Consider the following 26,720-nt stretch of genomic DNA (forward strand, 5'->3'; position numbering starts at 1 on the left):
CACTTCCCCTTGCCCCACTCCCCACCGAGGTGCAGCCTCATGGACATCAGGCATCACTGAAAATGTCAGCATTTGTTGTTCAACCGAATGTGCCCCGGAGACGGTGGTAGTGAACTGCCTTCTTTTGAACTGTAGTAGTCCGCACATTGAAGATACTTCCACATTTTTATTAGGCAGTGAAATCCAGGATTTTGACCCAGAAAAGCGGTAGGAACAATAGTATATGTCCAAGCCAGGATGGTGTGCGACTTGGAGGGAAACTTGAAGATGAAGGCATTCCAACGAGTCAATTGCCCTTGTTTTTCTAGCTTGGTGGTTGTACATTTTGGAGGTTCTGCAGAGAAACCTTGACGAGTTATTAGGTACAGCAACCACAATGCACCACTGGGGGAGTTGCTGAATAAGTACTGTGTCTTCAATTGGATTATAAATTACTTGACAGCTCTTGCATACTGATGAGATACAATTGAAGCTTTTGTTCAGCATAAATGGGCTGAACAGATAGATGTTTTGAATATAATGGATGTAATGATATTTCAATTTAGGTGTCAGCACTCACACCTCTGAGTCAGGTTGTGTGTTCAAGCCCCACTTCAAAGTGTTAAGCGCAAACATCAAACTAGCATTTCAGTACAGTACTGAGTGCTGCACTGATGAAAGTCCTATCTTTCGGATAAGATATTAAACGGAGACCAAGTCTGCACTCTCGTATACACGGTGATAAGGGGAGTTACCTCTGGTATCCTATCCAACATTTACCCCTCAATCAACATCGTGGGCACAGATTATATGATCATTAGTTCCTAATAATAATCTTTATTATTGTCACAAGTAGGCTTACATTAACACTGCAACAACGTTACTGTGAACATCCTCTAGTCACCTTTCCAGCGCCTGTTCGGGTCCACTGAGGGAAAATTCAGAATGTCCAATTTACCTTACAAGCACATCTTTCGGGACTTGTGGGAGGAAACCGGAGCACCTGGAGGAAACCCATGCCGACACAGGGAGAACATGCAGACTCTGCACAGACAATGACCCAAGCCGGGAATCAAATCTGGGTCCCTGGAGCTGCGAAGCAACAGTGCTAACCACTATGTGAACTTGCTGTGTGCAAATTGGCTGCTGCATCTGCTACTTTACAACAGCGACCTAGGGCAGCACGGTAGCACAGTGGTTAGCATAGTTGCTTCACAGCTCCAGGGTCCCAGGTCTGAATCCCGACTTGGGTCACTGTCTGTGTGTAGTCTGGGGTCCTCCGAGTGCTCTGTTTTTTCCTCCCCACAATCCAAATATGTGCAGGTTAGGTGGATTGGGTATGCTAAATTGCCCTTAGTGTCCAATAAAGGTTATAATGTGGAAATGCCGGCATTGGACTGGGGTGAGCACAGTAAGACGTCTTACAACACCAGGTTAAAGTCCCAACAGGTTTGTTTCGAATCACTAGCTTTCGGAGCACAGCTCCTTCCTCAGGTGAATGAAGAGGTGGGTTCCAGAAACTAATAAAACTCCTGCCCCTCCCATGATTATCAGCCTTTCTCACGTTTTTTTCCGAAAGTCTGATTTTCGCTTTCTTTATCCATCGTTCCCATTTCCAGAAATTGGTCTATATATGTTTCTGGAACCCGAAACAAAAGACAAAATGCTGGAAAATCTCAGCAAGTCTGGCAGCATCTGTAGGGAGAGAAAAGAGCTAACGTTTCGAGTCCGATGACTCTTTGTCAAAGCTGACTTGCTGAGATTTTCCAGCATTTTGTCTTTTGTTTCAGATTCCAGCATCCGCAGTAATTTGCTTTTATTTTTCTGGAACCCACCTCTTCGTTCACCTGAGGAAGGAGCTGTGCTCCGAAAGCTAGTGCTTCAAAACAAAAAAGGTTAGGTGGGGTTACGGGGAAAAGGTGGGAGGAGTGGCCTTAGGTAGATTGTTCTTTCCAAGGGCCGGTGCGGACTCCATGGTCCCCTCCTGCACTGTAAATTCTATGACTAAGGAAGTGCCTGACAGCAGAAGGCTTTGAGTCAAAGGTTGTGGAAAAGTGCTGTCCAGATGCAAGTTTTTCTTTCTCGGGGAAACAGTGCACTTGGAACAGAATTTGCCACAACAACAAAAACAAAACAGTTTGGTGGATTTGAATAACTTCCAATCCCTATAGTGCCTCCCTGCCACCTCCAAACTCCAGGTCAACTCCTCACTGAGAGGTGAGGAAGTCTCCGGGCCTGGAGAGGGCGCTGTGCGCGGAGTCGGGCCAGCGGTCAAGCTTGTCCCGCGCGCGATCTTGTTGTTTGTTTGGGGGCTGAAGGACGGGCTTGTCCTGAAGAGAAAAGGCGCCGGTTTACTTTCACCGTTAATCAGCCTGAATATTCTGATTCCCCGCGGATATTCCGGGTAATGAAAAAAAGAAAACCGACGCCGGTGTAGTATTTGTAAATAGGAGAGAGATTGGAGTGGCAATGTTGATGCATTTGTTCAGCGTTAACCCCGCCCCTTGTCGACCTCAGTTCTGATGGAAGCTTTTAGTTTGGCCTCATTGTCAGATGTGACCCAATGGTGCCACTGGGTCGGAAGGTTGTGGGGTTACACCCCCCCCCCCCCCCCCCCCAGCACAGGAATCCAGGGCTGACACTGAGGGAGTGCCACACTGCCAGAGGCGCTGTCTTTCATAGATTATCATCGAATTTACAGTGCAGAAGGGGGCCATTCAGCCCATCGAGTCTGCACCGGCTCTTGGAAAGAGCACCCTACCCTCCACCCTATCCCCATAACCCAGTAACCCCACCCAACACTAAGGGCAATTTTGGGACACTAAGGGCAGTTTAGCATTGGCCAATCCACCGAAACTGCACAGCTTTGGACTGTGGAAGGAAACCAGAGCACCCAGAGGAAACCCACGCACACAGGGGGAGGATGTGCAGACTCCGCACAGACAGTGACCCAAGCTGGAATTGAACCTGGGACCCTGGAGCTGTGAAGCAATTGTGCTATCCACAATGCTCCCGTGCTGCCCGTAATGAGGTGTTCGCCCCCCCCCCCCCCTTCTCAGGTGGATGTGGAAGATCTGGTGGCGGGCCGGGGGGGGGGGGGAGAATTCTCCCCCGTGCCCTGACCAATATTTATCCCTCCATCGGCATCACTAATGTAACCCATACCCCTCCCCATGATTACCAGCCTTTCTCACTTTTTTCCCCTCAAGCCTGACTTTCACCATCTCTTTATCCATCGTTAGAAGTCTCACAACACCAGGGTTAAAGTCCCAACAGGTTTGTTTGGAATCACTAGCTTTCGAAACCCTAAAAACGTGGCACTATTTTTTGAGCTCTCTATTTTTGATTGAATCTGGTGCGGCTTTCATCCAATGCATTATTTGCTAATAAGAGATTTTTTTTTGGAAATGCATCAGGTGAGTGAAGGAGCTGCGCTCCGAAAGCTAGTGATTCCAAGCAAACCTGTTGGACTTTAACCGTGGCGTTGTCAGACTTCTTACTGTGCCCACCCCAAGTCCAACGCCGGCATCTCCACATCATCGTTATCCATCACCCGTGCCCCTGTGCTTGCCTGTCGTATTCTGTCTCTGCCTCCCCTTTCTTTATCCCTTTCTGCCAGATTCATACATTCATTTTTCCTCGGCTGCTGTTTCAATTCACTCAGTTTTTCATTTGACCAGCCCTGGCTCTCAGGCCAAGCTTGGAGGAAGAGAGAAAGGTGGGTTGGATGGGGACAGAGTAGCCGAGTGTGTCTCAATTTTTGCCCTGGGTTTCACTCTTTGAGGAAGACGGTGGATTTGGGCCAGGGAGTCTGGGCAGATCAGGACTTGATGCTAACGAGGGGGGAAAAACAAGAAAGCCAGAATATAAATACATCATTATGAATAATAAACTGAATGCATAGATAGTGAAAAAACGGCAATTGATGTTTTTTTTTTGTATAATTGATTGGAGTACAACTGATCCATGTAATCATGCGGTTAAGGAGACTGCTGCACCGAGCTCTGGGTTCGAGTCCCATCCCAGGATTTGATGGTCATGGAAGGTGCATTTAATACACAGCCAAACAGGTTGAGTATCAATCTGCAAATCCTTCCAACAGACGCCAATGGCAGGAGTCAAGAGCAGGAGAGATACCTGGTCAACCAAGTGATAGAAAGAAAATTGGGGCCTCTTCCATCACTATTCATAGCTTCAGATGACAACATGCCTGTCAAATTGCATGTTGCCACAGCAACTCAAACTCCCTGAGTGAACTGGAGCATACACACAAATCTGCAGTTAGGACCGCTTGACCATGCTAGTGAGAATCTGCTTGTATGGTCAATCCTACCAATTACTGAACAATAAGATAAGAGCCACTTATAATGCTGAATCATGAGCCCAGAGACTCTAAAAAATGTATTAAAACGTCCAACTGAATTTTGCCAGTTTGTGTGAAACTAAACCAACCCAACCAGTAATGCAGATTATCAAGGTTCCGTAAAGATTTCCACCATTTGGGATTTTCTTCCTACCTATTTCTTGAACATTTGGAATCGTGCAACACAGAATAATCCCATTTTGCCTGTGCCGGTTATGTAATTAGTCCCATTCTCCTGTTCCCTTTTCCCACAGCCCTAAAATCTTTTTCTTTCCAAATGTATATCCAATTCTCTTCGGAAAGTTAATGTTGAATCTACTTCCGTGCTTTCCGCTAATGATATTGGCACTTTATTCTTCCAATCTGCGCTGTGTGAATTTGATTATGTCACTTACAAGCCAGAAGTACTGAAGGTTTTAAAGCTAATTCTGTATATTGATGTTCCTCACATGCTTTGTGCTGAGTGTTTTAAAACATTTTCACTTATTTTGTTCTGTCCACTTCTCTTTACTTGTGTTGGCAGTTCCAGAAGAGTGCGATGGGGAAGAGTTGTAAGGTGGTGGTTTGTGGCATGGCATCAGTTGGAAAAACTGCCATTTTGGAACAGCTTCTCTATGGAAACCATATTGTTGGTGAGTGCAGAGGCAACATATTGAACAAAAAAATGCTTTTAACTAGAATGTTGAATGTGGATAGGGAAGGATGGTTTCATGGTGCATTGGGCATATGCTGAATGGAGAGATCCGATATAATGAATCTTGCTGGTGGAATTGTGCTGTGGCCACCAATCAATTGTCGAATAAAAGTCTGTAAGGAAAGATGTTTTAAAAAGATATTAAGCCAGTAATGTGCGCTGATGGGCCAACACTTGGGATTTAACCAGAGATGGCTGTTGCAAGCACACCAAGCATACAACAAGGATTGGTAACACAATAATGTGATTTCTCTGTTTGAAGGTGAGACTATATACATACAATGGTAACTGGGAGGCTATGTTGGCAAGTCTGACCTGTAGGACTGCTGCTGTGTTCTGCCTACTGATTACATGGGATTATACATTACACCTTGTCCCATGGACAGCAGTTTAAGGTATGTCCCTTAAAGCAGCAGCTGCACCCTAACTTCCACTAGCAAGCAGGTGAATTTCCCACCATTTGATACTCACTGCTTTAGTCTCTGGCTTGGTTTATGGCCCGGAGCTTGAGCTAGCTACGAATCACAGAAGTGTTACGGTGCAGAAAGAGGCCATTCGGCCCACTGTGTCCACACCGGCTCTCCAAATGCATTCTTGGGGAGCTGCAGTGGTGGGTGAATGGACACCTCTCTAGTAACAAAAAGTAGGTAAATGCATGTGCAGTTGTTGAATACTGAAGAAAGTGAAATACAAGTCACTAGGAGTGCATAACAGAAAAATGTATTACTCTTTCAGTCAGGAATCTTACTCTGATGCTGACTGATCTTTGCATTTTCCAGTCTGGATGATAGCATAAAATTGGAAAGAGATATTGGCAGACAAGGTGAATGGGCAAAATTGTGGCAGATGGAGTTCAGTGTAAGCACTTGTGAGCTTATCAGTTGTGAACCAAAAAAAGGATAAAACAAGGTCCTTTCTAATTGGAAAGAGGTGGGGTACAGTGGATGTCTGAGAGACTTGGTGCTTCAGGTGCATAGATCTTTAAAATGCTACACACAAGTGCAGAAAATAACCAAAAAGGCTAATTATATGCTCGCCATTATACCTTGAAGGTTAAGAGTATAAAGACACAGATGTTATGCTGTAGTTATATAAAATCTTGGTTAGAACCCCACTTAGAGTACTGTGAGCAGTTCCGGGCACCACACCTTAGGAAGTATATATTGGCCTTGGAGGGAGTGCAACACAGGTTTACAAAAATGATACTTGGACCACAGGGGTTAAGTTACGAGGAGTGAATACTCAAATTAGGCCTGTTTTTAGAAGGTGCAGGGGTGATCTGATCAAAGTCTTGAAAAGACAGGGTAGATTAAAGATGAATTATTTCCACTTGTTGGAGATTCTAAAACTAGAGGACATAGTCTAAAAATTGGGGCCAGACCGTTCAAGAGAGATGTTAGGAAGCACATCTTTGTGCAAAGGCTGGTAGAGGTTTGGAACTCTCTCCCACAAACAGTTGAAGCTAGAACAGTTGTTAATTTTAAATCTGAGCCAAATTTTTGTAAAGCAAAGATATTAAGGGATATAGACCAAAGGCAGTTATACGGAGTTAGGCCACAGATTAGCATGATCTGATTGAATGGCGTGTCAGGCTCGAGGGGCTGAATGGCCTACTCCCGTTCTTATCATTTGATTTCTGTGGTATTCAAAAATCTCATGAACCTCAGTCTTGCATATATACTCAATAACTGAGCATTCACAGCTCTGGAACAGAAAATTCCAGAGATTCACAATCTCACGAGTGAAGAAATTTCTCCTCACCTCTGTCCTAAATGCCCAATTCCTCACCCTGAGATTCTGCTCTCGATTTCGAGACTCTCCAGCCAGGCAAAACAGCCTTTCAGCAGCAGTCCTGTCAAGACCTCTAAGAATTGTATACGCAACGCCTTGAATTCTCTTCCCTTTTTTTTTACCCCCAAAGGTTCCGAGACAAATGAAACCCTGGAAGATATTTATGTTGGCTCTATAGAGACAGATCGTGGTGTCCGGGAGCAGGTGCGCTTTTATGACACAAGAGGCCTGAGGGAAGGCGTTGAGCTTCCCAAGCACTACTACTCCTTTGCTGATGGGTTTGTGTTGGTGTACAGTGTAGACAGCCGGGAATCCTTCAAACGAGTCGAAGCTCTCAAGAAGGAAATCGACAGATCCCGTGATAAGAAAGAGGTATTGTGATAGACAATGTTCTGTGATCCGGCCACCAAAACATTTCCATGTTCCTTTGTGCTTGACTAAAAAATAATGGATATTTCCCTTTGTTTAATGGTTTCCGATTACACTTAATACTACCTGAACAGTTGAATAAAGAGACGCACCTTAACTGTAAATTGTTGGAAAATGCTGCATTGGTGAAATTTCTGTTTCTCGCGATGAGTGATGTTGGTACTGAAGAATGGAGAGTTCTACCACATTTACCAGCATCAAGCACATTCCAATCCCAGGAAAATAGCCCAAATGTACCAACAGGCATTCCATACATGAACTACTCTGACAAGAATGTAAAATATGAGATGGGGAAAAGGTAATTTAGTCCATCAAGAACACCTCTTCCACAGACCATACGCAATTATCATGGATTGTCTAGCACATTTAAACTCCCCTTTCCTTGATCTCAAAAAACGATGAAGTAAATATCTAAAACAGGCTAAAATATCTAAATGAGACTGCCAGTTTACAGGCCGTTCTGTGTGCTGTGTCTTAAGCCCACCAGGTTCCCTGCACTCATGTCACACAGGACTCTTGCAGCAAGCATTGGGAAAGTATGTTGCTGCTTTATCCTGCAACACACAGACCCCACGCCCAACATTTTAATGAGATTGTGTGTAGTTTTCCTGCAATTAATTCACACACCCTGAGAACCACTCAGCTGAATCACCTTCAGAGCCAGTCTACTATGCTCAAAAAACTCAATCTGCCACTTTGCTTGTCGTGGTGAAATATTCTGCCCCAGGCTCATGATCTGTATCACAGAATCATCCAGCATTTAAGGAGGCCGGCAATCGTTCCTGTCAGCTCTCCAATTTAGTGCCAGAGTGGAAGTGGAGGTGATGAATTGGATTGGCACTTGAGAGAAACAAACCTGTAACGTTATAGGGCTGGAGCTGGGGAATGGGACTGAGTTAGCTATCTCGTCACAGATCAGGGAATAAACCTGTGGTCTCGCTAACTCAATTCCACACAAGGGCGTACTTTTATCAGGGAATCATTGAGGAAGCTCCTGAGCTAGAAGTCACTTTGCACCATTAACTTCCTCCTGAAATAATATTACCATGTTTTAAAAAACACCAGCAACACCTATACAGATGTTAAAGTATTTTGAAAGCTTCAAATGTGCGTTAGCACTAAAAACTCTCCCTTCCCGGGTCTTTCTGCAGGTGACCATTGTAATCCTGGGGAACAAATGTGAACAACAGGAGGGACGACGTGTGGACCATGATGCTGTTCAACACTGGGCAAAGTCGGAGAAGGTTAAACTGTGGGAGGTTTCTGTCATGGAGCGCAAGACTCTGATCGAGCCATTTGTCTATCTGGCCAGTAAGATGACGCAACCTCAGAGCAAATCCACATTCCCCCTCAGCCGGAAAAAGGGGAGTGGCTCAATTGATAGTTAATACAGTAACTGAAGTGCAACGGTTCCATTTAAATGCAAAAACTTTATTCCATTCCTGCAAAGCATATGTCCATTGACAAAATTGTATACTTATTTATGTTGCTAATGTGCTGTTCTCATTCACATAATAAATCTTCTATTTATATTGAACCTGTAATCTTATAAATGTAAATGTTCTACTTTTGAAGTACATTGACTTATTATGGAGGTAAAAACGTTTAAAGAGTTGGAGGTTCTATTGAAGGAAAGATTCAACTGAAACCTATAAAGAGCCGTCTATATGCAACAGACATGGTCAGTATTAGCTTCTTTGCTAATACGTTGTCAGATGAAGCTGTGGTAACATAGAAACATGGAAAATCTATGGCACAGAAGGAGGCCATTCAGCCCATCTGATCCGTCTCCAGCTGAAAATGCACTATGCAGCCTAATCCCATTTTGCAACTCCGCATTCATATCTCTGTGAGCTGTGGCACTTTAAGTGCATATCCAAGTAATTTTTCAAGGCAATGAGGATTTCTGTCTCAACAACTCTTTCAGGCAGTGACCTCCAGACCCCACCGTGATCTGGTGAAAGAGTTTTTCAGCTCTTCCCTGATCCTTGCCCAGTTTCTTTTAGATCTGTTCCCCCTGGTTATTGATCTCTTTGCAAAGGGAAATTAATTCTCCCCATCCACCACATCTGGACCCTTCATAATTTGATAGACCTCAATGAAATCTCCCTTCAGCTTGCCTGTTTTCTCAAAGAAAACAAGCCCAACCTTTCCTCATGCCTAAAATTCTCCAATCCTGGTCACACCCATGTAAATTTCTGTACTGTCTACAGTGCGATCATTTAGTACCATGTTACTGGGGGAAGGTGGGAAGCGATAGCGAGGTGATGGAGTTGGATAGTCTGTTGAAATAAAAATGCTAGGGATGCACATGGTGAGTTAGTCAGCATATGAAGGAGAAAGGGAAGATATTCTAACATAACTTTGCACTTCTGTAGTCATCTGTCAGCCTTTTCTATCTTGGTTACGCAGATTTACAGTTATTGTCTTATGTATCCTGCTGGAAACTGCGTAGAAAAGCTGACCATTCTGAAATATATGATTGGACTTTTTTTTTAAAGAAAGCTTTATTCTTAAATGCTTAAATGAATTAAAATTTAGGCAAAGCATTGATGATACACCCAGGTGTTGCTGAGGTGAATTGGCGACAGAGCTCATGTGCCTGAGTCTGAAGGAGACCTACAGGTTATGCAATGATGAGCCAGGTAATGCTATACTATCTGGTGCGTAATTAAATACATTTTTTAAAAAGTCCAATTAAGGGGCAATTTAGCGTGGCCAATGACCCTACCCTGCACATCTTTGGGTTGTGGGGGTGAGACCCACACAGACCTGGGGAGAATGCGCAAACCCCACACAGAGAGTGAACCGGGGTCGGGAGGCAGCGGTGCTAACCACAGCGCCACCGTGCCGTTCCTCGGTGTGCAATTAAAAAGAGTAACAATCACATGAACGAGCCTGGGAAGAACAGGGTCTCCACCTCTATATCCAAGTACTGAAACTAGCAAACATCTCTTGAACGAGAAAGGCTTAACAAGCAGGAAGACCCCTGGATTCTGACAAAGAGTGAACATAATAAGGGGTGGGATTTTTCCAAGCTCGACCGAGGTCAAGGGATCTTTTCCTTGTTCGTCAAATTATCCGTCCTGCCCGCGACAGCTCCCGCAGCGGGTGGGGCAACAAGTTCTAGGCCAAGATGTTTTTTGCCCTGATAGATTTATACAGTGTGTGGGATTTACCACGCAACTCGTCGGGCAACGGGGTGTCTCACTGAATGCACCCTCGCTGTGCCAGGAAACCTGTGGTGAAGGTGCGCCATCAGCAGGACCGGAGCAACTCACCAGTGTGAACGGCCAGAAAGTTCTGGTCAGTATTTTGTTTTTTCTGATTTCTCATCTATAGATATTTTTTGTTTATTTATGGTGGGTTGCCAAGATGATTCCATTGAAATATTAGGAAGTTATCTAGAAAGGCCATCTTACTTCACAAAAGACAGAAAATAAATCGAGATGAATTGCACTAAAGCAAAATGACACCTATTGCACCTATTGATTTATAGCAACAGTTCTGAACCTAAAGCAGTGAGAATATGAAGTACATGCAAAGGTGATTAAATAAAACAAGAAAGTAAAAGTTGTCAGTCTTGATGATAGCAAGGATTTGGAACAATGTCAAACATTGGAAGCAGGACAAATGGGAACCGTACCAGGAAGGCCCGGCCAGCCACACACACATGTTCTGGGCATGCCCCAGACTTGTCGGGCACTAGACGTTCTTCTTTGAGGCCATGTTCCCAGGGTAGTGGGAGTGAGGGTGGAGCCATGCCCCCTAGTGATGGTCTTTGGGGTGTCAGAGCACTTCACGGGAAGGGGAGCCGATGCCCTAGACTTTGCCTCCCTGATCGCTCGCCGGAGACTCCTGCTCGGCTGGTGATCAGCAGCACCACCCAAGGCTGCAGACTGTCCGACCTGGCAGAATTTCTCAGGCTGGAGGAGATAATGCGTGGGCCAGCAGAAGGGTTTAACAGGACGTGGAAGCCACTCACTAACTTGTTTTGAGAACTGTTCTTAGCCAGCAGCTAATAAAGTAGGGGAGGGGGAGGAAGGGTCGGGGACACAGCAAATCATGGAAGAGAAAAAAAGGGCTCGGGGGCTCGGCGAGAGAGGGGGTTTGCAAACTCGCCCAAGAGGAACGCAGAGAACAGGCAGAAGGGAGGGAGACTACAAGAGACTGGTTTCCTGGCAAATTAATGCCTGAACCATACTGTACATAAACCACTGTAAATATGTGTTTTGGTCATGTCTGGCAATGTAAAGTCCACAAGAGAAGTATTTAAGAGAGGCTATTGTTGACTCCGTGGCGACTATGAGGGAGTAAGTCGCAGATTTGGTGGCTCTCGCTCCGGTCGGACTTTTAGACCTTTTCCCCCTGACTTTTTCGAACTTTTGAGCACTGGCGTGGAAAACAATAGCACTCTAGATCTGAATCCATACAGAGTTGTATGGACTTATGGAGTAGGAGGGAGCGAAAACAGGCAGAGAAGGGGCTGGGCAAAGGCAGTGTGGAAGTTCAAGCGGGAGGAAAGATGGCCGACGAATGGACCACGGAACGGACGGTCCAAACAGCACTGGACAACATGCTGAAGGTTATGAAAGAGAGCTTCGCAGCACTGAAACGGGACAATCTGGAACTGCTTCAGAAAGCATCTGAGCGGCTGGACCAAAGGCTGGACGCCCAGGATAAGAAGGTTAAGGCACTGGAGAAGACGGTGGAGGAGCAGGCGAATTTCCAAATGACAGCGGACGTGGAAATTAGAAAGTTGAAGGAGCAACAAATAAGGCTGATGGACAGGCAGGAGGACCTGGAAAATGGGCCTCGTCGGCAGAACCTAAGAATCATTGGCCTCCCGGAGGGGGCCGAGGGAGTGGATGACACAGCATATGTGGCAGACATGCTGCAGAAGCTGGTGGGGGATGATGTCTTCCCACGTCCGTTGGAGCTGAACTGGGTACACAGAGTGCAGGCGAGGCAGTCGCGAGGGGGGGAGGGGGGGGGGCGGCCCCCGGGCGATGGTGGTCAGGTTCCACAGGTTTGTGGACAAGGAGCGGGTTCGACTGTGGGCCAAGAACACAAAGAGCTGCACATGGAACAACAGTGTCCTGCGCATCTACCAAGATCTGAGCCAGGAGGTGGCCAGAAGGAGGGCAGCCTACAGACAAAGAGATTCTGTACAAAAAGAAGGTGAAGTTCGGATTACTTTCCCGGCGCGTCTTTGGGTCACATACCAGGAACAGCAACATTATTTTGAGGATCCTGAGGACGCAATGGACTTCGCAAAGGGGCATGGACTGGTGACGAACTATGGACCCATGGACTCAAGTTAGAGTGTTTTAAGTGATGTTTTCTTAGATTGCCCTTTTTCGTTAATTTGTTCTACACGTTCTTTTATTCACAATTCGGGGTGCTTTTCTTTTTTTTGTTTCCGCTTGTGTATGGAAGCATTGTCGGGAAATAACGTGAGTCAAAGTTATTTGGTGCTGGTGGGCTTTACGGGTTCTTTTTGTTATTTTTCTTTTAATGTTTGGATGGGGGTAGTTGGTAGTGTTCATCTCTTTACACAACTTGAATTGCACTATTGTTGGGGCGGTCTTTGTTCTTTGTTTTTTTTCCAGAGGGATTGCTCAAACAGGGCTGATCTGGGGAAGTGGTGTTGATGGGGGGGAGGGGGGGGGGTGGTTGGGAGCGGGGAACAATAGGTGGGAGACAGGTTGGTGTCGGAGTGGAGAGCCATCAGGCTAGCTGGGTGAGCTAGTCAACGGAAGCTAGGTGGGAGTTGTGCATACGGCCAGTATATGGCAGGGATCGGGTTACAGGTGGTTGTTGCTAGAGGGGGGGGGGAATTTGATCTGCTGATGAGGGAGGGAACGGAGCCAGGTAACAATGAAGAGGTCGGGGGTGGGAGCTGCCAGGAGGCGGATCAGGGGAGGCGCGGCACATGGGCTAGGGGCGGGCCCAAGAAGGGTGATGGTTGATCAGCGTGGGGGGGGAGCAAGGTGCCCTCCAACCAGGCTGATCACCTGGAACGTTAGAGGGCTAAACGGGCCAGTCAAGAGGGCACGTGTGTTCGCGCATTTATGGGCTCTAAAGGCGGAAGTAATTATGCTGCAGGAGACACATTTGAAATTGGCGGACAGCACAGTTGCGGATGGGGGTGGCAGATTTCTCATGGTCCATGGTAAGCTTGAGGGGGTGAGGGTAGTCCTAGTGAATGTATACGCTCCAAACTGGGATGATGTAGATTTCATCAAGAGGCTGCTGGGGAAAATTCCCGACTTGGACTCACACAAGCTGATTATGGGTGGAGACTTTAATACAGTCCTTGATCCTGACCTGGACCGGTCGTGTTCCAAAACGGGGAGGGTCCCGGCAATGGCAAGGAATTGAGAGGGTTTATGGACCAAATGGGGTGGTTGGACCCATGGAGAGTCAGTCGGCTAATGGGGAAGGAGTTCTTGTTCTGTTCACATGTTCACAAGATTTATTCTCGAATCAACTTCTTTATTATGAGCAGGGATTTTCTGGAGAGGGTGAAGGATACAGAATACTCGGCAATCATTATTTCGGACCATGCTCCACATTGGGTCAACCTGCAGGTCTGCAAAGAAAGTTACCAGCGCCCACAATGGAGGTTAGAGGTGGGATTGTTGGCAGATGAGGGTGTGTGTGAGAGAGTGGGGAAATGCATGCAGAACTACCTGCAGGTCAATGATACAGGGGAAGTCTCAACAACGGTGCTTTGGGAGGTGCTGAAGGCGGTGGTGAGAGGGGAACTGATCTCAATTCGAGCCCATAGGGACAGGGCGGAGATGGACAGACTGGTTAAGGAGATTATACGGACGGACAGGGAATATGCAGAGGCCCCAAAGGCAGAGCTACTTGGGGAATGACGGAGACTGCAGGCGGAGTTGGGGGTGCTATCTACAGGTAAGGCCATAGAGCAGCTTAGAAAGGCAAGGGGCGTGATTTATGAACATGGGGAGAAAGCCAGCAGAATGCTTGCACAGCAACTTTGGAAGAGGGAGGCGGCCAGGGAAGGTAGCTGACGGAGAAGGAAACCGGGTTGGAGACCCGGCAGGACTGAACAAAGTATTCAGGGACTTTTACAGCAAGCTTTATACCTCGGAACCCCCCATGGGGCCGGAGGGGATGAGCGTTTCTTTGATGGGCTGACCTTCCCAAAAGTGGGAAGGGGTTAGTAGAGGGGCTGGGGCCCCCGATTAGAGCTGAAGAAGTAATGGGGGGCCTGAAGGCCATGCAGTCGGGTAAAGCCCCGGGGCTGGATGGGTATCCAGTGGAGTTCTACAAAAAGTTCTCGGGGATAGTGGGGTCGGTGCTGGTTAGGGTGTTTAACAAGGCGAGAGACAAAGGGGTTTTACCCCCGACGATGTCGCAAGCCACTATCTCGCTGATACTGAACGGGATAAAGATCCGGAAGCATGTGGGTCCTGTAGGCCAATCTCCCTGATTAATGTTGACGCTAAGCTACTGGCCAAGAACCTGGCGTTCAGAATCGAAGACTGTGTACCGGATGTGATTGTGGATGACCAAACTGGGTTTGTAAAGGGCAGGCAGCTGTTAGCCAATCTAAGAAGGCTGCTTAATGTGATTATGATGCCCCCGAAGGGCAGACAGATGGAGGTAGTGGTGGCAATGGATGCCGAAAAGGCTTTTGACCGGGTTGAGTGGGACTATCTATGGGAGGTGCTGGGACGGTTTGAGTTCGGGGAAGGCTTTGTGGACTGGGTTAGACTGCTATATCAGGCCCCGGAGGCTAGCGTAAGAACTAACAGGACGACATCCAAATATTTTAGACAATACCGCAGAACAAGACAGGGATGCCCCCTCTCTCCATTGCTGTTTACGTTGGCCATAGAACCGCTGGCAATTGCTCTGAGAGCTGCAAGGGGCTGTAAAGGAATGGTCGGGGGGGGGGGGGGGGTGTAGAACACGAGGCCTTGCTCGATGCTGACGGCCTGCTTCTATTAATGTCGGATCCAATGGCTGGAATGGACGGAATTATAGAAATCTTAAAGGAATTTGGCCGGTTTTTGGGGTATAAATTGAACATGGCACAGAGCGAGTTGTTTGTAGTGCAGGCGAGAGGTGAGGAGAATAGGCTGAGGGAGCTGCCGTTTAGGCTGGTTGGGGACAGTTTTAGGTACTTAGGGATACAAGTGGAGTGGGACTGGGACAGGCTGCACAAGTTGAACTTGTCCAGACTGGTGGAGCAAATGAGGAATGAGTTTCGGAGATGGGATGCGCTCCCGCTGTCACTAGTGGGGAGAGTGCAGACGGTGAAGATGACGATCCTCCCGAGATTCCGGTTTATTTTTCAATGTCTCCCTATTTTCATTCCATGGTCCTTCTTTAAAAGGATCAATAAAATCATCCTGGGATTTGTTTGGGCGGGGAAGTCCCCACGGGTAAAGAGGGGGATGCTGGAACAGAACCGTAGCGAGGGGGGACTGGCATTGCCGAACCTCAGCAACTACTACTGGGTGGCTACTATAGCCATGATAAGGAAATGGATGGTGGGTACAGGGTTGGTTTGGGAGCGGGTGGAGTCTGCTTCGTGCAGGGGCACCAGCTTGGCAGTACTGGTCACGGCTCCTCTGCCGCTCCCGCCGGCCAGGTACTCCACCAGCCCTATAGTGGTGGCGGCTCTGCGGATTTGGGGCCAATGGAGGAAACATACGGGGGACGTGGGACCGTCAGTTTGGTCCCCAATATGTGACAACCACCGATTTGCCCCGGGGAAAATGGACGGCGGGTTCCGAGCGTGGCGGAGGGCTGGGGTGGGAAGGATGGGCGATTTGTTCCTGGAAGGGAGCTTCTCGAACATGAGGGTGCTGGAGGAGAAATTCGGGCTGGCAAGGGGAAATGACTTTCGGTGCTTGCAGGTGCGGGATTTTGTATGTAGACAGGTACCGTCCTTGCCACGCCTTCCACCAAGGGGGATCCAGGACAGGGTAGTTTCCAGGGGAGAGGGGAGAGTCTCGGATATTTATAAAGAGCTTATGGCAGCAGAGGACACACAGACCGAGGAACTGAAACTCAAGTGGGAGGAGGAGCTTGGTGGGGAGTTAGAGGACAGCTTATGGGCGGACGCTCTGAATCGGGTAAACGCAACCGCAACATGTGCCAGGCTCAGCCTGATTCAGTTCAAGATCGTCCACCGGGCGCACATGATGGTGGCCCGGATGAGCAAATGTTTAGTGCTGGAAGACAAGTGTGCTAGGTGTGCGGGAGGACCAGCGAACGATGTCCACATGTTCTGGGCATGTTCAAAACTCAGGAGGTACTGGCAGGGATTTGCGGACATCATGTCCCAGGTACTGAAAACAAGGGTGGCAATGAGTCCAGAGGTGGCAATTTTTGGGGTTTCGGAAGACCCGGGAGTCCAGGAGGGGATAGAGGCCGATGTTCTGGCCTTTGCTTCCCTGGAAGCCCGGCGACAAATACTGTTGGCACGGAGGGACTCGAAGCCCCCAAAGACCGAAGTATGGCTTTCGGACATGTCAAGCTTTCTCGGCCTGGAAAAAATTAAGTTCACCGTACGAGGATCACTATCGGGGTTCGCCCGGGGGTGGCAACCATTCGTTGAATTCTTCGTGGAGAATTAATCATCAGCGGGGGGGGGGGGGGGGGGGGGGCAGAATAACATGGAGTAGGGGGGAACAATAGGCGGGCCTATTTGCGAGAGAGGAGCTGCTATTTGTACTATGTTTATTTTTTATTGATATTTGCACACTACTGTATATTGTTGCTGTTTACAATGCCAAAACTACCTCAATAAAGTTGTTTTAAAAAAAAAAGAGAGGCTATTGTTAACAGTCATTGATTGACACAACTTTTGTTAATGTATGAGTTGGTTTTGTTTGGCTTTGTGAATTTGTCATATAAAATGTAAAAAGCTCAATAAAAATATTTTCAAAGAAAAAAAATTGGAAGCACAGTGGCACACAGCTGGCCCACAGCACGAAGGACCCGAGTTCAATTCCGACCTTGGGTGACTGTTGGTCATTTTCTCCCCATCTACGTGGGTTTCCTCTGGGTGCTCTGGTTTCTCCCACAGTCCAAAGATGTGCAGGTTAGGTGGATTGGCTATGCTATATTACCCCTTAGTATTCAAAAGGTTAGGTGAGATTACTGGCTTACAGGGATAGGGTGGAGGCGTGGGCCTAGGTAGGGTATTCTTTCAGAAGGTTGGTGCAAACCCGATGGGCCAAATGGCCTCCGTCTGCACTGTAGTGATTTTTTAAAAAACACACTTTATTCAAACTTGTATCAAAGTAGGTCTCAGCAAATAAACACCCTGGGAAACATTCTTTCCAACAATCAACTATACAGTATGTACAGATTTTTCTCCTTTTTCACACCCCACCCTGTGACGAACAGCTCCTCAAACACGGTCACAAACATCCCCCACCTTTTCTCAAACTCCCCTGCTGAGCCCCTTAACTCATACTTTATCTTCTCTAACCGCAGGAAGTCATACAGGTCACACAACCATGCTGCTACCCCCCCCGGGTGGCGATGCCGGCCGCCACTCCAGCCAAATTTGTCGCCGTGCAATCAAAGAGGCGAAGGCCAACACATCGGCCTTCCTCCTCTCCATGAGCTCCGGCTTCTCTGAAACCCCAAATATTTCCACCAAAGGATCCGGGTCCACTCATTCCTCAACTATCCTGGCTAAGACCGCGAATACTCCCGCCCAGAATCTTCTAAATTTTTCACAACCCCAAAACATGTGCGCATGATTCGCTGGCCCCCGCCCATACCTCTCACACTCATCTGCTACCCCCTGAAAGAACCCACTCATTCTCGCCAGAGTCATATGCACCCTGTGCATCACCTTAAACTGTATCAGGCTCATCCTTGCACAAGAGGTGGTCCTGTTTACTCTATGCAGTGCCTCACTCCATACTCCCCAATTGATCTCCATTCCCAACTCTGCTTCCTAATTCTCCTTGATCTTCACCACCCGCTCGTCTCCCTGCTCCCCCAAGCACTTATATATATCCCCAATTCTTCCCTCATCTTCCACATCCGGAAGCAGCAGTCGCTCCAGTAGGGCACTAGTGATTCTGTGATTTTGAGGTTTAAGGTTTTAGTGAGTAGCTTCAAGGATAGATAAGGCATCAGTGGCAAAGGGAGGAGAAGTAATGTTGGGTGTTGAAAATGATGGCTTGGCCTTTTTCATAGTCAGCTGGATTAAGCTGTGACTCATCTAACATGTACCATCAAGAAAGTGGTCATGGGGTTGAGAAAAATGGCAGAACGGTAGAACTAACAGAATTAATGTATATATGGATGCTGATCAAGTGCTTGCAGGTGATGTTGAGAAGTACTGTATAGACAAGGAAGATGTGGGGCCAAAGATAGATGTTTGGAGCTGGTGTGATGGAAGGAAGGATACTGGCTTTGGATACATAGAACAGTACAGCACAGTACAGGCCCTTCGGCCCACAATGTTGTGCCGACCATTTATCCTAATCTAAGATCAACCGAACCTACACTACTTCAATTTACTGCTGTCTATTTGCCTGTCCAAGAGTCGCTTAAATGTCCCTAATGGCTCTGACTCCACCATCTCCGCAGGCAGTGCATTCCACGCACCCACCACTCTCTGTGTAAAGAAGCTACCTCTGACATCTCCCCTGTACCTTCCTCCAATCACCTTAAAATTATGTCCCCTCATGACAGCCATTTTCACCCTGGGGAAAAGTCTCTGGCTATCCACTCTATCCATGCCTCTCATCACCTTGTACACCTTTATCATCTCACCCCTCTTCCTTCTTCGCTCCAGTGAGATAGCTCCCGCAATCTTTCTTCATAAGACATGCACTCCAGTCCAGGCAGCATCCTGGGAAATCTCCACTGCACCCTGTCCAAAGTATCCACACCCTTCCTATAATGAGGCGACCAGAGCTGGACACAATATTCCAAGTGTGGTCTAACCAGGGTTTTATAAAGCTGCAGCAAAACCTCGCGGCTCTTAAACTCAATCCCCCTGTTAATGAAAGCCAACACACCATACGCCTTCTTAACAACCCGATCAACCTGGGTGGCAACTTTGAGGGATCTATGTACAAGGACACCAAGATCCCTCTGTTCCTCCACACTTCCAAAGTAAGAAGTCAAACCACATACGGCACACATCGACCGTCCTTGGTGTTGGATGATAGAGAAGCGGTGATGGGGGATGCTGGCATCGTCAAGCATGGTAAACACTGGAGAGGCTGAGGAGAAGGAGCATACTGTGGCCACAGTCTCCAAAGATGTCATTTGCGATTTTGGCCAGAATTGTTTGTGTGCTGTGAGCTGGGTGAAAGCATTATTGGAGTGATCCAAACAGGAAGTTTTGGGTGAGGTGGATGCTTGAGGATCTTTTTGAAAGGAACAAGAGGTTAGCAATGGAGCAGCAGAGAGAACAGATGGGTTGCGGGTGAGTAGGTTGAGTGGTGGGAGGAAGGGTTTTTTGACAGTGATTTTAGCATTTAAATATTGTTGAAGGATGACGCTAATAGCGTGAGGAAGATATGTTCTGTTGTCCTCTATTGACTGCAGGTGTCACAATGATGCTTCAAAGTGTAGGCGTCAGGGCAGTTTGTTAGCAGTATCAAGCTCTTTATACTGCAGCTGCTGATGCCAGTCAGACTTCAGTAACAGAATTTCTGTCTTTGCAGGGAGCCCATCTAAAGAAATGGTTTTCATAAATGCTCCTGCAGCAAATTTAAATGCTGCCTGTGGAGACTGCCATCATCTTTGGCAGCTATGGAGGGAAGATACCGCTGGTCGCAACAGGACAGGAATGGATTTTTATTCTCTCAAGCTGACCTGCATTGAACTCTCCACTCCCTCTGCTGTCAAATTGCATGTGTGATATATAGCCCTGGATGAACCACAGTTTCCCCCAGGTAACCATCAGTGAGACTGAACCCATTTCTTTTGGCTCCTGCCATAGATTCCATCCTTCTCCTCAGCCACTGCTTCAGGCTCCAGCAGGTGTTTGTAACCTTTGTGACCTGTGTGTGCTCCCATCAACCCTGATTCAGCAGATGATAGCCAGCTGAAGGAAGTGCTTTGGGCATGAGTTGCAGCTGTATTGACCCGGGGAAGGTGTTCTGCAGTACTAATTATACAGACAAGGCAAAGGCAGCGACTGGGAGAATAAGATGATTGCACAAAATTACACAAATAACTCATAATGAATCATTGGATATGGGTGTCACTGGCTGGGCCAGCATTTATTGCCCATCCCTAATTACCTTTGAACTGAGTGACTTGCGAGGCTATTTCCGAGTCAACCACATTGCTCTGGATTTGGAGTCACGTGCTTACAGACCAGGTCAGGATGGCATATTTCTTTCGCTAATTTGTACGTCAGATGGGTTTTTATGACAATGGTTTCATGGGCACCATTAAACTTTTAATTCCCAATTTTTATTGAATTCAGATTTCATCATCTGCCGTGGTGGGATTTGAACCCTGGTCACTAGAGCACTACCCTGGGCCACTAATCCAGTGACAATACCACTGTGCCACTTAGCTTCTTAAAATTGGAACTCTTTGCAGTTCATTGCAAAATCTTTTAAACAGGTCTCTAATGAAATTTTGCAAGCGATGAACACGAGAGAGCTGTTCTTTGCCACTCCAATCTGCAGATATTGAATCACAATAGAGGACTAAAGCCCTGCACCTTTAATCACTTGTACACCATTCTAAACTTCCAAAGGCAGGTTTCAACATCCACGATCAAAGAAGTTCTCAATAAATCATCAGAATATTAAACATTAGGGCAGCACGGTGGCACAGTAGGTTAGCCCTATTGCCTCAAGGTGCTGAGGTCCCAGGTTCGATCCCGGCTCTGGGTCACTGTCTGTATGGAGTTTGCACATTCTCTAGGTGTTTGCGTGGGTTTTGCCCCCACAACCCAAAGATGTGAAGGTTAGGTGGATTGGCCACGCTAAACTGCCCCTTAATTGGAAAAAATGAATTGGGCACTCTAAAAAATTTAAAAAAAAGAATATTAAACGTTTATTCCACTCGAATCCCGAGCCTCAAAATCTCTAGCCAGTTCTGATTGAATTGTCGGTTCATGCAAACTGCCTGTAAGTATTATCAATGCTACAAATCTGCAAGTTCACGTGCATTAACATTTCAAGGACACGCGGGACTGGTCAATCAGACTTGACCCTAATTAGTTTTGAGCAAACAGTAACATCGAATCAATGGCCAACTGCCTCCACGCAAAAAAAAAATCACCGTCTCTAACAGCTTTATGACATTATAAAGAGCTCAACATCAGCACAGTTAAGTGCAGTCAATTTTGATTTACGTTATTCTGTCTAATCTGAAGTGGTGTTCGTGTTTGAAGTGTAATGAAACTCGGCGTGTAATCTTCTCCACCTGAAAGTTATTTGTGATGCTTTGTAATATTTGCTTCATAAAGCAAGCAAATCCATCCTCCCCCTCACAAATCATAAGCAAAAAATAACATTTTTGAAAGCATCCATCAGGGTCTTGATGAAGATGTGAACTCTATAAATCCATACGTGCTTCCTTGAGGAAACAGAAGTTATGACAAGACAGTGAATGCCCAATTACTTGATGCAGTTTCCCTCGGATGGTTATAAAGTTAGATCTTTAATATCCTCTCGTGGATCCATCTAATTCCGCAGAGCATTTTTGTTCAAACTTGTGTTGCTTATATGGTACGAGCTCCGAGGAATAATTATGCCTGACACTGCAAGGCAAATTAGCTGGAATTGGGGTTAATGACAATAATAGTAACAATAATAATCACTTATTGTCACAAGTAGGCTTCAATGAAGTTACTGTGAAAAGTCCCTAGTCGCCACATTCTGGCGCCTGTTCGGCGAGGCCGGCGCGGGAATTGAACCCACGCTGTTGGCCTTGTTCTGCATTACAAGCCAGCTGTTTAGCCCACTGTGCTAAACCAGCCCCTACCAGCTAGGTGGGAGGGTGAGTTTCCATGTAACGTCATTTTCAAAACACATCAGATAAGATTATTCAAGCTTGGCCTGTAGTTCAAGGATCCCAGAATACCATGGAGCATTACTAATGCAGAACAACAACAAATTATTCCAGCTTGTGACAGTGAAAAAACAAAAACAAATTTACTGGAATTTTTCGAGGGTGTAACTAGTAGAGTTGATGAAGTGAATGTGGTTTATTTGGACTTTCAGAAGGCTTATGGCAAAGTCCCACATAAGTGTAAAATTAAAACGCATGGGATTGGGGGGAATGTCTATTAGCTTCCTCACACTGGCAGAGCCAGTGCTCCCAGTGTGTATGGTGTTGCTACAATAGAGTAATGCAGCCGATGTGGCAAATTGCTACATTTTTACATGCAAACAACCACACTTGCATTCACAGACCCATGTAAAATCATTGGCCTATCTTTTTACCCCTGCTACTGAAAGTGGGCAGATGTAACGTTTTTGCCCCACTAGGTCTGCCTGCAAACAACATATCTCAAAAGCTAATGGAGGGATTTTGATTCAAATTGTTATTCAGATAGGTTATTGCCCAAGAAGGAATTGGTTAGTTTTTTGTTGAAGATCCGGATCTGGATTCTGGAATTTTTTAAAGGATCCATCCGTTTACGTTGGGATATACGGTGAATGTTTTAAAGAATGTTGTGGATTGTCTCAGCTGCTGTGGTGGAATTTATCACAGTTGCCAAAATGTGAGCCAGAGGTTTCAGAGCAGGTTGTTGGATGTGAATTGGCTTGAAACCAGTGAGATGGAATCTCTTAATAAAAATAATTCTGTCCTCAGCTTTGTAGTGACAGAGCATCAATAGGGCAGGGAAAAGGCCTCAAGGAAGAGTTGTGCAACTGTAATAATGTTGAGTTAATACAGCATGGCAGAGGTCCTAACTCTACTGCCATACCTGGTTATGCTATGTTCATGGGATTGGAATGCATTTCCTATTTAAGGCATATAATGCAAATGTTTAAATTTGTATCAGCTCTTGCTGTTAAAATACATCAATGTGCACATTCAGGAGAGAGAAGGGTCCATCACATTTCAAGACTTAATTGGACATAATTCTACATGCAGAAATGCGTATGAATTAAGGAGTTGGCCATTTGGTCCCTTAAGCCTGCTCCACGATTCAATAAGGTTCTGGCTGATTTAAATGTAACTTCAACCCTAAAATTCTGCGTGCCCCCAATAATCTTTCACCCCCTTGTATCTAGCTCTGCTTTAAAAATATTTGAAGACTGCTTCCACTGATTTTTGAGGAAGTGAGTTCCAGAGACTCTCAACCCTGTGAGAGAAAACATTTCTCATCTTTGTCTTAAATTAGCGACCGCTTATTTTTTAGAAAGTGACCTCCTAGTTCTAAATTCTCTGACAATTGTTATGGGAGAGGTGTTTTCAGAACCCCAAAATGTATCATGGAGTTCAACCAACCCCCACCTTTAATGGATTGTTGCTTTTGAAGCATGTGGCTTGTTCCCCAGGTGTAGTATTACAATTATGGACATGTGGTTTTTAAAACAAAACAATGTTTATTCCATGAACTCAAATTAACCTTTTAAATAAACATTGGATCTCTTAACACCCCTTACTTCAAAGATAACCCCAAAAATAACACAACACTACCTAATCCTGCAAACTATTCCTTTACACATCCAAAAGACTTAACAAATCCTTGAAACAGAAGCACATTAGATTTATATTCAATACTGAGACCTTTTTACAATTCCAATTTCACCAAAGGATTAAGAGATAGTCCTTCATGGCAGAGATCACCAGCAATGCAGCTCACAGCCACACCCAAGCTTTCCTCAAACTGAAACAAAATCTCCCAAAAGCAGAAGTGAGCTCAGCTCCCCCCCCCCCCCCCCCCCCCCCGTGACATCACTTCAGTAATATGATCAGCTTCATTTCTTAAAGGTACATTTCTTAAATATCCAATTCTTAAAGGCACTCTCACATGTCTGCTCCACATCCACCCTGCCAATACCCCTCAGGATCTGAAAGGTCTCGATCAAGTTGCCTCTTACTCTTTTAAACTCCACTTGATACAAACCTAAGTCGGAATTCTCCAACCACGCCCGTGGCGGGGATTCTCTGGTGAGCGTTAAATTCGCCGTCCTCTCTGGCAACAGTGGCGGTGCGAACTCGGATCGGCGAATCCGGCCTGAATCTCTCCAACCTTTCCTCGTAAGACAACCAGCCAATTCCTGCTTTTAGTCCAGCAAACCTTTTAAAAAAAAAATCTGATTTCTGAAACAAAATGCAGAATGAAGGGAAGACAAATTGTTGCCACAGATTGTATCTTGGCTACTGAATGTACCTCAGAATTATCCTAAAGAGAACCTACACCAGGACTTTGCAGCAATTAGATCTTTGGTAGTAGTAACACCCGCTGCCCATTAAAAGCAGAATAATAAGTGTATTGTGCATTGTCTGTCATGGTGCTCCTGTAATCTAATGTGAGCAATGAGAGAGAAGATCCTCGTGACTCACATTTCAGATGTCATGAAACTGTTACAGATGGAAAGCAGTCTTTAAAAAAAGAAAAACATGCCAGATATTAATGGCCTTATAGAGGAGTCAATACACACTAGGATTCTATTTGCAGTCATTAGACCTTGTGGCTTGAAAAAGACACATTCATTTTACCAATGGACTGTTCTGCTTCCTATGTCTACAACTTGCACCAGCCCTACAATCCCTTCCTGAACTCTACGTTCCTCTGACATGGCCTTGTGTACATCTACCTTTCCTTTGGCTCACCTCTGCTGACCTCAGGTGCCGAGGCCCCCTAATCCCGAACCCACTCAACCTCTAACCACTCCCTTCACCTGAGAATCATTTTGCCACACCATAGGCGCTACATTTGCTGCATTTGGTACATCTCATGCTCATAAGATCTTGACTTTAACTTGCCCTGGTTGTGGAGCAGGAGAATTATCCACTCCTATCTCTAGATGACTGTAATATGAAATTGCAGGCAGCGGGGAGAGGGGGTGGGGGTGATGTGTGTGAAGGGAGGGGGTCACTGTTTAAATATGCAAGCTGATTCCAGGGCACAATTGGTGATTTGGCAAATATAGCCCTCAGTGTACCATTCCAAAAGACTACTGGTGACAGCCTCTTGCCTCCTGAAGTCATAGAATTTACAGTGCAGAAGGAAGCTATTCGGCCCATCAAGTCTGTACTCGCCTTTAGAAAGAGCACCCCACTTAAGCCCACGCCTCCACCCTATCCCCGTAACCCAGTAACCCCACTTAACCTTTTGGACACTAAGGGACAATTTATCATGGCCAATCCACCTAACCTGAACATCTTTGGACTGTGGGAGGAAACTGGAGCACCCGAAGGAAACCCACGCAGACACGGGGAGAAAGTGCAAACTCCACACAGACTCCCTCGAGCTGTGAGGCAGCAGTGCTAACCTCTGTGCCGCCCGTCCCGCAAGAAGGACAAGGTTAGCAGATACCTGGGAACGCCACCACCTGCAGATTCCCCTCCAAGCCACACACCATCCTGAGTTGGAACTGCAGCACCGTCCCCTTCACTGTCGCTGGGTCAGTATCCTGGAGCACCCTCCTTAAATAAAATAAATAAATAAATAACCTTTATTGTCACAAGTAAGCTTACATTAACACTGCAATGAATTTACTGTGACAGCATTGTGGGTGTAACTGGACCACGTGGACTGTAGCGGTTCATGGAAGGTGCCTCACCATCACCTCCTCAAGGGCAATTAGGAGTGGGTAACAATGCTGGTCCAGCCGGCGACACCACATTCCATGAGAGACTTTAAATAAAAAGGCGGCCTATCTTGGGGGGTGTGAATAAGTCGGAAATCTCATTAAGCCCCAGGGGACAAGCTTCTCACTCACCCTGTTACCCCCACCAGAACCTGCTCCATGTGAGACCTTTGCAATTAACACCATGGGAGACATGTGGGTACCTTAAAAGCCTCCCATGAATTTTGAAGCCGGCTGTAACTATTTGTAAGGGTTCGATTTAAAAAAAAATGAAACCAGGTCAGGTGACTGCCAGCTCCAGAAATTCAGGCTGAAATTTTCTGTAGCCTGTTGTTACTGCTTTGCTGTTGGTTTTAATTCTGCCAACCCCTAGATTGGAAAGTGATGACAAACTTGCCCTGATAGTTCTGCCTGGCTTCCCTGCAGAGTTCTAGGAATGTGATCATGTAACCAGCACACCAAGTCTGACAAGATTTCATTCCCTGTTCATATCAATAGGAGTAAGATTCTACCGATGGACGTAACCGCCTGGATTATTGACTGCTTTTAAAAAAAAAACACGTTTCCATCTGTTGTTTAAGAGCAAGAAAGAATCATGCACCTATATTTAGGGTATTTCATTTTAGACTGTAAGGAAAGGTTGGGCCTGTACTCATTGGAGTTAAGGAGGATGGACGGTGGTCTTTTTGAAGCGTGTGTGATT

At 46.2% G+C, this 26,720-nt stretch overlaps 1 protein-coding gene across 1 annotated transcript; it reads left to right on the top strand.

The window, feature by feature from the left end:
• Window positions 1-2,237: 2,237 nt before the first annotated feature.
• Window positions 2,238-8,800, top strand: nkiras2 (NFKB inhibitor interacting Ras-like 2). The gene is made up of 4 exons (XM_038779549.1): window positions 2,238-2,383; window positions 4,866-4,974; window positions 6,958-7,199; window positions 8,408-8,800. The coding sequence occupies exons 2-4, from the start codon at window positions 4,881-4,883 to the stop codon at window positions 8,642-8,644; spliced, it is 573 nt and encodes a 190-aa protein (XP_038635477.1). The 5' UTR covers window positions 2,238-2,383; window positions 4,866-4,880; the 3' UTR covers window positions 8,645-8,800.
• Window positions 8,801-26,720: the final 17,920 nt, after the last annotated feature.

The sequence above is a fragment of the Scyliorhinus canicula genome, chromosome 19, assembly GCF_902713615.1.
Source record: "Scyliorhinus canicula chromosome 19, sScyCan1.1, whole genome shotgun sequence".
Lineage (NCBI taxonomy): Eukaryota > Metazoa > Chordata > Chondrichthyes > Carcharhiniformes > Scyliorhinidae > Scyliorhinus > Scyliorhinus canicula.

Coding starts and splice junctions, on each gene's coding strand:
- nkiras2 (XM_038779549.1), top strand. CDS start 4,881: ATGGGGAAGAGTTGTAAGGTGGTGGTTTGTGGCATGGCATCAGTTGGA. Junction 4,975..6,957: donor CTATGGAAACCATATTGTTG/GTGAGTGCAGAG, acceptor TTACCCCCAAAG/GTTCCGAGACAAATGAAACC. Junction 7,200..8,407: donor GATCCCGTGATAAGAAAGAG/GTATTGTGATAG, acceptor GTCTTTCTGCAG/GTGACCATTGTAATCCTGGG.